Here is a 12,681-nt window from a genome sequence, read left to right as displayed (position 1 = left end):
GATGGCACATATCCTTTATAACTGTAAGAGTTTTGCACCCTACAATTTATCATACAGTACGCTATAATCAAAAACATCAATCTTTTTAAGGCTGTCGAATGCCTAATGCCTCATTCACCATCCTTATTAAGCAGAGGTTAGAATATAAACATAAACTAAGTACATAACAATGAGAGAAAAAAAATTATTTTATGATATATGAGATGAGAAGCCATACCTTTCTTTAAGGAGACAGTTCAAAGGAGCTTTACATATTTAAAACTCTTCATGGTAAGGTACTACAATCACTTAATCAGTTATTATTCTTTGCCTGCAATCAGGAAGCTAATTAGAATCTTTCTAACTGCTGTCAGGCAAATAGAAGGGTAGGAGCTGAACTTTGTACGGACCTGGGAAGAAAGGCTGTCAGCAGTGCCTCACAGCAGTGGTGGTCTCACCACTACTCTGATTATTCTGCTGTGGGTTGTGGACATGGGGCTTTTGTTGGGTTTAGGGTATTTATAAATGATTATTCAAGTTTACAGTTTACTTGGTGCAATGATTAACTGCAGAAGCTTCTAAAACATGCATTTTGAGTACTTTTTAAAATAATTATTGTATTCGTCAGACAGTGCTCTTTGGAGTGTCAGAAAGGCAACATTACTGCAATTAGACATATTGTGACCAAAAAAAAATAAAAAATAAAATTCAGGGTAAGCAACAGCATTTGGATAGAAGGGAAAGGTTTTCAAGGTCCTTATTACTGAAGCTAATAGATGAATTCTAGCTTGAAAAAGAAAAACTAGAAGCAGATTTTCTGCTAAAATATTGTGTATACACACTCACCCTATGTCTGAATATCTCAAAAGCTTCCTTTCCTAGGCTTAAAGAATTTGTCTTCAAGAATAGACAGTGGAAACAAAATATTTTTTCTATGGTTTTTGAGAATGTTTCTCACCGCTTGGTTTTGTTGACTCTGAAGATTATGTGAGTGCTGTTAAGTCATTCTGTAAACCTGGATAAACTCTTTTCAAGGAAACAATTTATTTAACTTCCAATGATTTGCTGTTAAAGGCTGATCCCACAGCCTGCAAATATCAAATTCTGTCACCTACACAATCAGTGACTATTTAAGGTGATGAAACAATACTGTGAACAAATAGATACCCAGGCTGGTAGACCTTTCTCCATCAGAAGTCATAAGACAGAGTGTGGATAGAACACTATTTCAGCTATCACCTTAAGAAACATTTACTTTATAGAATGAAAAACCCAATTCTCTCAATAATCCTTTTTTCCAAAATCTTCACAAAATGAAAACTTGTTCCTCAGTAGTTACAAGAGAGCTCTACACCAGTATTGCACAGATATATTAACCTAGCCAAAATGGGAAGTGTATCCTTCTGCTCCAAGTGTCATGATTTTCAAATAAGGCATATCCTCTAGGGATTACATTTAGAGGCAGGGTTTTTTGTGGTTTTGTTGGGGTTTTTTTGTTTGTTTGTTCGTGTTCTGAGGACTGTTAACTTCTGAGATAAATAACCACAATGCTGCATATGTTTTTTTTCGTAGTTTAACTTCTAAGACACACTTATTATCATACATAATAATCATTATTATAATACTAAAATGCCAAATAATGGATGTGAGCACAGTGAGATGGTGAGTGGTGTGTTTCAGCAGTGGTGACAACAACAGTGGGTCACCTCCATTGATGCAGATTCTGACAAGCACGGCATGTAGGCTCTTTTTTGTTACTGGTGAAAATGCACAGCTAATGGTAGTGACTATGTTTAAAAATAATGATTTGTGTCTGAGGATTTTCACTATCAAATACTATTACTATATTATTTGTATTGTATTCTGCAGAAATAAAAAGGAGGCATTACTTTAGGAGCAACCTATGTATACAGCGCAATATACACTTCCAACAGAAATCCCTTACCACATGATGTATAATACATGATGGTGTTAAACAGATCTTCAGCAGAAGATATAACAAAAGACAAAAATAAAACACTTGTATATTCAAAGCTCATTCCAATGTCATTTTTGTTTCATAAGATATGAATACAATTTCTGCATCAGAGAACACACATCTGTGATTTTTCTATTGATTATTAGTAACAACATTTATCACTCACTCCCAGAAACAGAACTTTCTGTATGTTATTTATTTTGTGCTGTCTCAATCACTGCTCAGCCTTCCTTATATTGCCTCTCTGCCATACTGAATAACCAAGTGCATATATATTTTTCCAATGAAAATCCAAAATCTTTGTACTAAAATCTTGCTGCCCTTCTTTGGACCTGCTCCAGTACCTCAATATCTTTTCTGTACTGAGGTGCCCAAAGCTGACCACAGTACTTGAGATGAGGCCTCACCAGTGCCAAGTACAGGGGCAGGATGACTTCCCTAGTCCTGCTCACCACACCATTCCTGATACAAGGCAGGATGATGGTGGATTATGTTTGGTGGCCCTGCTAGGCAGGGGGGTCGGAACTACATGATCCTTGAGGTCCCTTCCAACCTGGGTCATTCTGTGATTCTGTGATGCCATTGGCCTTCTTGGCCACCGGGGCACACTGCTGGCTCATATTCAGCCAACTGTCCATCAGTACACCAAGGTGCCTTTTCATCAGTCACCTTCTTTCCGCATAGATTTTGCTGTCTTTTCTTTACAGCAAAGTAAGTGCATATCTAATACTGAAGAAGTCACATGCCATTGTCCAGTAGATGAACGCAATATAGTATCCTTTGATCTCTATCAAGGAAGAACAAAAGTACAGCTTCGTAAGAAATGCAGTTAAACATACAGAGAGCTAGGAAAGCCTGCACTCAGTGGCATTTACAGGGTGCCTAATTATTATTTTATAAGAACAAACTACTTGCAAACACATCACATTGTGTGCTCTCATCTTTTGCCATATGGGGACCTGTATGATTGTGCTTTTTAGTTTTATTTTCTAAACAATCCTCAGTAACTGTGTGATAATTCTGTGCTCATGCAACATGGAACCAGGTGTGCAGTGCCCTCCCTGCAGTGATAACTGCATCTCTAGGTGCTCTTTGGCTTAGACCTGTTGGCCGTATGAGTTGTGGCCTCCCAGCAGAGTCTGCTCCTGTGCCATGACAGCTTCCAGCACTGCAGGGCAGACAGAGCATTACCTGGAAATAAGCAATGCTTTTCCCACATGGAGAAATCCTTTTAATTATCCAGTACGCTGTTCACCTGCCATTTGGACCACAGTATTCACCAAGCAACCAATGTGTGATCACTGCAAATTCTTTCCCTGTCCATCTATAGTGCATCACTAGAAACTTCTTGTGACCATAGACAAGGGTATTGATATCTGAACCTAGTTTTCCTGGTTAAATATAGCATGTCATGATTGCACATCTTTTTTGCCATCTCAGAACAACTCCCCCAGAAAACATCAATGGTCTGAGCTTTTCACACAACTCAAAAGTCATTCTTCCTCTGAAAATTTGATGATGAGCACAGAAAACAAGAAAACTAGCACAGACAAATCATTTGTACTGTTCGTTGCTGAAACCTATAAAAAAAACCTACAAAAAAATAGAAGTATGAGAAACTGAATACAAAAACTATCCTTTGAAAATAACACTAAAAATGTATAGAATAGCTACACACAACTATAAGAGTTTGCATTTCCAGCAGACCACAGACCGTAGCAGTCACAAAGTCCTTATTTGTAATTTCTATTTACACCTATCCTGCAGATAGGATTTTTAACCCCAAAATGCTGCCTACAGATTATTTTACTATCAAAGGGTGTTTTCAGAAGTCGAAGCCTTTGCTTTCCAATCTAGTTTCACAAGCCTTCCTTCCTAACCCATTACAATCTAAGCTGGAAGTGCAGGCTGCAGATATACAGCCGATTACAACTCAGAATTTTCTCAACAACATCAAATATATCTCTCCAGTTCAGTCTGAGCAGAATATAGATGGAATATTTCTGTTGACACAAATGCATTAAATCTGTTTTACAATGCGTTCCAGGGAAAACATAAATTGAAAAATTAGTATAAAATAGAGTTGATTAATGTATGAATTGTTTCAGAGCTGCATGCAATCTCCCAGCAATAGATTCTGCTTCTTTACTTGAACCAGCTTGCCAATTATCATTATGTGTAACTATGAAACTGGGACAAAATTATGATGATGATGTTTACAACTTATCCAGTATGCACATAAATTTAGTCTAGTATTAACAATTAAAAAAAAAAAACCAACAACGAAACGCAAACAAAAAGCTGTCATTAAGGCATCTTACAACTGGGTACATAACTGTGCTCTGTGCAGTCCACAGCATTTTTAGGCACGCAAGCTTTCCCCAGGACAAATCTTGTTACCCATCCACAGTAGCTGACTGCACAAGACCAGCAGTCATACATGCCCACATAAAATACAGAAATGCAGAACTCTGAATATCTACATCCAATATTAGAGTGCTTACCTACAGCATCACCTGTGCATATTGTCATCGTAAACAGAGTTGTTTTGATGATACAAAAAATAACAGCAGAGCTGGCTGAACCTTGAAAAACAGTGTTTCCAACTCTTGATAGGAATGTGAAATAGTTGTTTTAAAGGATATACTTATTGCTATTCAAAAATGTTTGGATGCATGGAGTTCTGCATGCACATATGTTTGCAAAATATTTTTCCCCAGTGAAGACCATTTAATTTCTTGGATGATCAAACTGGAATGTTAATGGTATCCTTGAGTGTTAGGTTGGGAATTCCAGCTCCTGCAGGCCCATTTATACATCTAAACTTATCTTTGCCATTGGGTTGTTCCTGTGATGAACTTCATTTGACCTTTTAAATAAATTTCCCCGATACATGTTGTTGTTTTTTTCACAGTAGTACCTGTAAACAAACCTTTCACAGTGATATCCTAGATCTGGAGCTCTAAAAGGATTACAGCTTCTGCTGTATGTTGTAACAAATGCAATGCCCTGGCTTCAAGAGTAAAGACCCACAGGGCATCAAAAACAATGTGTCCATCCGAAGAGCAACGTTTATACACGTGGATAGAAAAATAAAGCAGCAAAACTGAATCTCTTACAGTGCACTACCAGCAGCATTTTAAAATAGCAGTATCTCAGCAGGTAGTTAAAAATATTTTGCATTTCTATTTTTCCCCTCAGAAAAATCAACGTTTTCCCTTGGGGAACAGTTTTCCACACTCTTCTTAATGCATCCTACAGGTTGCCTAATACTAGTGAGAAAACTGGCATTTGCAAGTAACAAGGACTACAGTCTTTTAAAATAATCGGTTGAAATGTAATAAAAAGCCTTAACAAATATTCCTGAAAAGTGTTACATGCCAAAGGAAGGAAAAGAAAAAAGAGAGAAGCGCACTTTGTAGCAAGATGTTCTATCAGGGGAAGCCAAGTAGGAAAAAACAACAACTTGACCAACTTCTTGGCCATTCTTTGAAAGCTCTCTTCCTTCACCATTTAGCAACCCCTCACTAGAAGGTCATTCTTTCAATGATGTTTTTTTATGCAGAGAATCATATATCAAATGAAGGTATCTGCATTAACATATTGCTACACTCTGCGTGCGTAAAACGTGTCTGAACCTCGAGTGAGGGTGCAAATGGATGTAACAGCAATGTCTCAGATTGGAAGTAATGGGCAAACAAGTATTGCCACATCCAACATCAGAAAGAAATCAATCTAATCTTAAGAACTCAGTTGAGGGACCAGTAAAAATACTAGACGGCTAGAAGGGCACAGAAAAACATAAAGCACCTGTTTAACATTACAGCTAATTGTGAGTGTAGGAAATGGCCCCAGAAGAAATTTGCTGAAGGCAATTAAATTTGATTATAATATTATATACAAAGTGTGAGGCCCGTTGACAGAATCAGAAACAAAATATGCTCAAAAGTCATAGATAACAAAAAAAAAAAAAAGGTTTAATACATGGCATAAGCAGCAATGCTACAAGTATTTTCTGAAGGCTTATTTTTGCCCTCTTGCATTGCAGAGATTTACAGAAAGCACAGAAACTCCATTAAAACCATAAAATCAGGAAACAAGTTTACCTCAAACTTTAGTGTGGGCTCCATTGACGCTTATGTTCTGCAGCATGCTGAAGGCACTAGGGTGGGCAGAAATACATTTAGCTCTGATATGAAGTGCTCAGAAGCAGTGAGATCAGAAAATAGGTAGAAGTAAGGTGACTGACCTCACCTGTGTTTCTCCCCATGTGCGCAATGCAGAGCACATGGCAGCATCTCAGGGAGCACCACCTGCCCCACTCTCAGCACAATGCAAGGCTTCCTCCTGTCAGGAGCCCACCTCTGCACCTGGCAGCTCAACATAAGAGTGTAAGCATCATTTTTTGTTTCCTTTCCTATTTCTCCCTCTTTTTTTTTTTTTTTTTTCCCTCCTATATTATTTTTAGTACAGTTGTTTTGCTTTGTTTTGTTTCCCTTTCTTTCCATAATAAGAACTACCCAAATCCCATTGTTTATTGGAGCCTCTGGTTCACTACTGGTCACTTCATACAACATCTCTTAACACGTTGCTTTCTCCTCCAGACAACTCCTCCAGCAGTGCCCACAGCACAACCTACCTCTGCCTTTGGAGCAGTTGGTGGCACACACACAGCACTGAGGAACAAAAAGATTGACATCAGTGACTCACAGGTTCCATGGTTTTCCAGCTGATCACAGAGGCTCCCTCCTTTCAACCTTTCAAGTGGCCACCCAGACACTTCACAACGTATGCCATGTCAAGTAACCTCTCAATTGCTTTCTCACATCTCTGCCTGACACACATCTCTCACTGGTGGCAAACACCAAACTCCCATTTTCTGCTCTGGACTCACCCATACTGGTGTATTCCCTTTAACTTAGATACTTGTGCTATAGCTCTGCTGCTCTCTGCTTACAGCCTCTAATTCCTCTCCCACCCCTTTATTTTCTAAGATTTCAAATAACCAGTGCTGTTATCTGCTGCGGAGAGTAATGAGGTGCTGCTCAGCACTGGTTACACTTGCTCTAGTGCTGGAACAGCATGTTTGTGGCTTGATATCAACTAAACAGTCATTGTTTCCAAGTAGCTGTGAGGGGCTTATTTATTGCTATTGGAACCTCTGAGCTCAGGGTGAGGGCTGTGCCTTTGAAGAGCCAGCTCTGTGCAACACAGCAGCACTTCCCACCCCCAACAACCCACAGAAATTAGGCAAACCCTAAGTGCAGTGGAGCAGCTGCCTGACAGACTGATTAGAAAATGGTGTAAAAAAGTGTGTGAAAAATACTGTATTCAGCTGAAGCTGTGGGGAACAACGGAAGGAAAATAATTAGCCAAGTCAGATATTGGCTAAGGCACTGGGTCTTCTGAGCCTTCTGCTTCCTTCATCGTACAAAGGGATCTTTAAATAACTGGTAGTAAACGAGGCTTTGTTTATATCTCACCTTAAAAAGCTACAACAGAGCTGTGCACCCTAATAGCATCACTGGCTCTGACATGATTCATAGGCAAGGGGGCCATCTGCTGAATTCCCAGCACTGCTTTCTGTTGTATCCTGCAAGGTTTTACCTGGAAGTTGCACAGCTGCGTCCCCTCCAGCATCAGCACTGCCAGGCTGTGAGGTGACAGCACGCCTCCAGGCAGGCCTGGCTGCAGGTAAGCACTGCAGCGCATCTGCCGTGGCTGCAAAACCACAGCCAGCAAGTCAGCACAGCAATCCACATCAGGCTCAAAAATCCTGCAGACAATATCCCAGCCTGAAATGCATGCAAGAGCTCCATGTCCAAATGCATTTCACTAAGTAGAGATCTTCAGAGTGAGAAAAATTCCTACTGCTTGCTTGTAATATGGTCACAAACAGAACTTTTCAGGCAAAAGCCAAATGCTTAAGCATGGAATCACCTCTATACAACAAGCAGTTCTCCCCTCCCACTTACTGCCCTTTCCCCTCAGCAGTGCTGGCACTACCAGACCCAGCGCTTTCTTTCCTGACACACAACTCATTGGGAATTGCTTCTCATTCCATTCTTCCTAAACTCATCACCACATACTCCTAACTAGTTTTTTCTACACAGGGAAATGATCAGAGGAAATGTGGAGTTTTTAAGTGACCTTACAACGATGTCTCCCCAGGTCAACATGTGCAGATGAAGTGCATTACCTTTGTAGTCTTCATATGGCACTGAGGGAAGTGGTTTAGTGCTAGTCCAATGATGGGTTGATTTTTGGACTTGGTCATCTCACCTTTCCCAACCTTTATGACTGTAGGTATCTTTGTTGGTACTGCTACAGCACACAGTCTCTCTATACCAGAAAGATGGATCAAATTTGTTTCCGATGCAATAACAGCAAAGAATGCTAAATAAATACTACTGAAAAATCCTTGTTCACATAGCCATGAAATTTGATAAAGGTATTTAAAATATTCACCACTGTTCTCATTTTGGAAAGCATAGCCTTAAGTCTACTGACATTTCATGGTCTGTTAATATAGCACTTTAAATACAGAAAGGTACACATTATACATTAAAAATTTGGTAGGCTCATGAATAAGATAGTTCATAGTATACAAATAGAGGATTGTTCAATGGTAGGAAATATAACTCATAATCTTTGAGGTTACTTCCAAGGTTAGCATTTTAAAAATGGCTGTGAGATATAACTTATATCTTCCAAAGTCACAATCAGGAGCTATTAAATGAAATAATTAAACAAAAAAGCACAGAGTATACAATTAAATGCCACTTGTTTAGGACCTACTTAGACACAGAAGTGGTCTGAAGTTTAACTCAGAGCTTACTGTTAAAGAAAATACAACAGTTTTGAAGGTGTGTTTGTATGGTGCTATTTGTTGGTTGTTTTTATTTCTTATTTATTTTTTCTCCCATGCTGAAAACAGTTTTATTACCTCAGTTATTACTAAATTCCAGTACGGATAACTCCCACCTCCATAATATAAGAACATACCCAGGTGTTGTATTCACTGTTCCCAGTCCTGAACACATTGATGAGCAAGAAGTATATGGTCTGGAAAGTTGAAAGTTTGTAAGCACATAGAGATAACTGTGGAAAATCACTCCTTTCAGTAAGTAAGAGTATATGATTATCTAGCTTGCCAACAAAGCATTCCTTATTTTTCACCTGAAAGCTGGACTCCCCTATGAAAATATGAAAACAGCATCAATAAAAGCAGTAGTGAAAGCTAAATGCCAAACACTTAAAAGTAAGAACTCTAGATCTACAGTTACCCAGCACCAATAAAACACTGATACACCACACACCTGCAGTCCCACCACTACTTGGAGCTCAGCCCAGCACCCCAAAAGCCTCACTGGCTGCAAAGGGTGCTCAATAAAACAAAAGACCTCCACCCCCCTCCCCCCCCAAAAAAACATGAGTGTGAAAAAGTGAAAGTTTCCCCTCATTAGTTCAGAATGAAAGCTAAGGAGTGCTAAAACCCAGGGTTTCTTTTCTATATAAATGGTCAAAAGTCACGTAAAACATCCCAAATTCTGGTCATATTAATTTCAAAACCAAGCGGTCTTGCTCCTAGCTTCAGGCTCAGGAAAGCTCACAGGAAAGAATGTTCCTATGTAAGGAAAGAAACCTGAGCTTATTTTCAACCTTTTTTCCCCCCTTTTCCACTAAACTCTTGAGTTGACTTGAGACTACTTCAATGTTGAGCAACATCTATTTTATTTTTTTTTTTAACAAAGTAAATATTGTTCCTTGATGAGAAACAAAATCAAAACTATTTCCTGGTCTTGTATTTGCACTTAGAAATATATATATTCTCCCACCAGTTAAAAGAACTGTCTCAAAAACGGTCATTTGTTAACAAAATCGGATAATTATATTCATCTCATGAAGCATTTAAGCTGAGGGGAGCTGCACACACACTCACTATGTAGGTAGGAAGAAAGGCAAAGAAGTCGGAAAGTGAAGGATGCGAGACATAACAGTATTTGAGGGATAATATCTCCTGACACTTGAACAGAGCTTCAGTTCTACTGCGCACAGCACACAATACTCAGAGCAAAGTATTTACAATCACGCTTCCTCCCACTTTAGACCTTTGAGGTTTGTCACCTCTCGAACTGCGGGGTGAAATCTCTCTCCCGCTCTGACCGCGACCCCTCCGTGTTTCGGGGGGTTCCACGCACGGGGTGGGATGAGGGAGCGCGGACACAGCTCAGCCGGCGCCGTCCGGCGGTACCGCGGTGCGGTGCCGTACCGCACAGCGAGGAGCAGCATTGAAGGGCGAACCCGCGGGCGCTGTTAGCGAGCGGCTGTAGGGCACCGGGGGGGATTTCAGACGAAGAGGGAAATATCGGTCGCTTTGCTTCATTCCATCACCGAAAGTCAAGAAACAGAAAGCACAGACTTCATCATCACGGGCGGTTTCCTGAAGGCATTTGGGGTGCGGGCGCGTTGTGGGGCACTGCCAAAGCCAAAGGGCTGAGCAGCGGAACGGGGGCATCCCCGGCACTTTTGGATTGCGGGAAGAGGCTGTCCGGACCCAGGAGCGCTCCACCGAGACGGAGCACGTTCGGCCCCGGCCGGGGAGCGTTTGGGATGCTCAGCGCCCGGAGGAGAGGCTGCGACGCACCGCTCTGCCCCGGCCCCGAACGCCTCTCGCGACCCGCCCGGACATCACAGCGCAGCACGGCGGCTCACCGCTATCGGACATCCCCAAACTTCCCGCACCCTACGCCCAGGCTTCGGGTATCCCGGCACACAGCCAGCACGGGTATGAACGCAGCATCAAAACCTGGGACCGGGCACCGAACCGCCACACTCGAAACCTCCCCCGGCGGCCGCCCCCAACTTCCCTGCAGAGCTCCGGCAGCGACCTTCCCTCCCTCCTTCCCTCCCTGCCTCCATCCCCCCGTGCACCGCCGCAGCCCCACGCCCGCCCCTCCGCGGGGACCCGCGGCCACTTCCCCGCTCGATAAACTTTTCCCCGCCACCCACCCACCCCGCGCCGCCGTGGGCCCCCGCCCCGCTCCTACCGTGCGGGGGGCAAGCGAGGGAGAGAGCGCGGAGGCGGCAGTTACCGGCGAGCGAGCGCCGTTCTTGCAGAGCGGTCCCCTGAAGACGCCTTTGATGCCGCGGTAGTGCCCGTTGCTGAGGTGCCGGGAGCTGATGACCAGGTAGCACGCCATGCGGGGCCCCGGGCGGGCCGCCCGCTCCTCGGCGGCGGCGGCGGCGGCAGCGCTACCCCCGGCGGAGCGGGAGCCCGCATGAAGGAGCGGGCGGAACCGCGGCGGCGACGTCCCCGCCGCCGGCTCATCCAGCGGCCGGCCGAGCGCTGCCAGCAGCGGGGCGATGCGCGGAGGGCGGCAGCAGCCACAGCACATCCGAGGGAGCGCGGAGGCCAGTCCGCATGCTGCTCCGCTGGCGGCAGGCGGCCCCGCGGAGAAGGGCAGCGCGCAACTTGCACAGTCCGCCGCTGCTACGGCCCCTTCCCTCCCTCTTCCTCCTCCTCCTTTTCCTCCTCCTCCTCCTCAGAGCAGGCCGCTGGCAGGCGCGATCCGGAGGGGAGTTTCTCGGCGGCAGCTCCCCATGGCTCTTCCCTCCGGCCGCCCGCTGCCTGCAGCCCCGCGTCGTGCCGTGCCGTGCCGCAGCCGGCGCCGCGCCTCATTCACCTCCGCCGGCGGCGGGCGGGGGCGGCGCGGGGCGGGGGCGGAGGAGGGGTCGGACCGGCCGGCGGCTGGCGGGTCCGGGGAGCTGCGCCCGAGCCCCGCGATCCGACGGGTAGAGGGACCCTCCTCCTCCTCCTCCTCCTCCCTCTCCTCACTCTCTTCACCCAACTTTCCCTCTGCCGGGAGAACCACGTCCTGTCCCTTGCTGCCCTCCCCATCCCCTCTGCCGCCTTTCTCCCGGCCCCTACATAAGCCCCACCGTCCCGCAACGTGAAGCCGGCCGGACGGGCGGGCAGCCCGCGGTTGGTCACTGTGTTACACCCCAACTTCTGGCTGTGCCCACCCCAGAGCACTCGGGTATACGATGCGGTTTGTGACCTAAGTGATGTGCGGGGAACAGCGAGTAGGACGTGCCTCCAGCGATCAGCGCTGAAACAGGTTGTTCTTCGTCCTTCTGCAAGAGGCGCAGTGCTGTGCGCTCAGGGCTGGCAGTGCAAGCTCAGCTCCTTTTCAGCAGGTCACAGGTATTGTCTCTGCTCTGTTACTTACTAAGTCGATAAAAGTAAGTCGATAAATCATCCGGCGTTCAGAGTCACCTGCAGATCTTTCATTTCTTCCAAGTAGATTACTCGAAGCTGCAGATAACAAGCATTTCAGATCCTTCATTTCAATCCGGGAAAGCCCATGTTTTCAGCTACTTAGTGAATGCAACTAATTTTAGCCTCAAAAGAGCAATCTTCCTGTAAACATAAATTTAAATTAAAAAGAAAATCTCACACAAACCTCTGAACTGTATAGATAAAAAGGTCATGAGAAATCAAATGTCAGCTTTTGGCTGTATATGTAAAACAGTGTCATACAACCTTAGTATCAAGTGCTTCCCATACTGTATAAAATTTCACTCTCTGTGTGTGTATGTACATGTATGCCAATAGTCAAATCTATTACTGTATACTTAATGAATAACTATATGATGTTACAAAGCAAATCTGAAGTTAGAATAACCCAAGGTGGGAGCAGCATATTGAGAACATACTTTAT

The 12,681-nt window shown here is 44.0% G+C and overlaps 1 protein-coding gene across 1 annotated transcript in view; it reads right to left on the bottom strand.

Annotated features, from left to right (window-relative positions):
* The window catches only part of ZNF804B (zinc finger protein 804B), a 195,437-nt gene extending 183,832 nt beyond the window's left edge, over positions 1-11,605 (bottom strand). The window contains exon 1 of the mRNA XM_015853517.2: positions 11,008-11,605. Coding sequence (XP_015709003.1) covers positions 11,008-11,355 — 348 coding nt within the window. The 5' untranslated portion in view covers positions 11,356-11,605. The remainder of the gene's footprint in view (positions 1-11,007) is intronic.
* Positions 11,606-12,681: the final 1,076 nt, after the last annotated feature.

This window comes from Coturnix japonica, chromosome 2, assembly GCF_001577835.2.
Source record: "Coturnix japonica isolate 7356 chromosome 2, Coturnix japonica 2.1, whole genome shotgun sequence".
Lineage (NCBI taxonomy): Eukaryota > Metazoa > Chordata > Aves > Galliformes > Phasianidae > Coturnix > Coturnix japonica.
The sequence above is the reverse complement of the archived record's forward strand: the minus strand, read 5'-3'. Positions and strand labels throughout refer to the sequence as shown.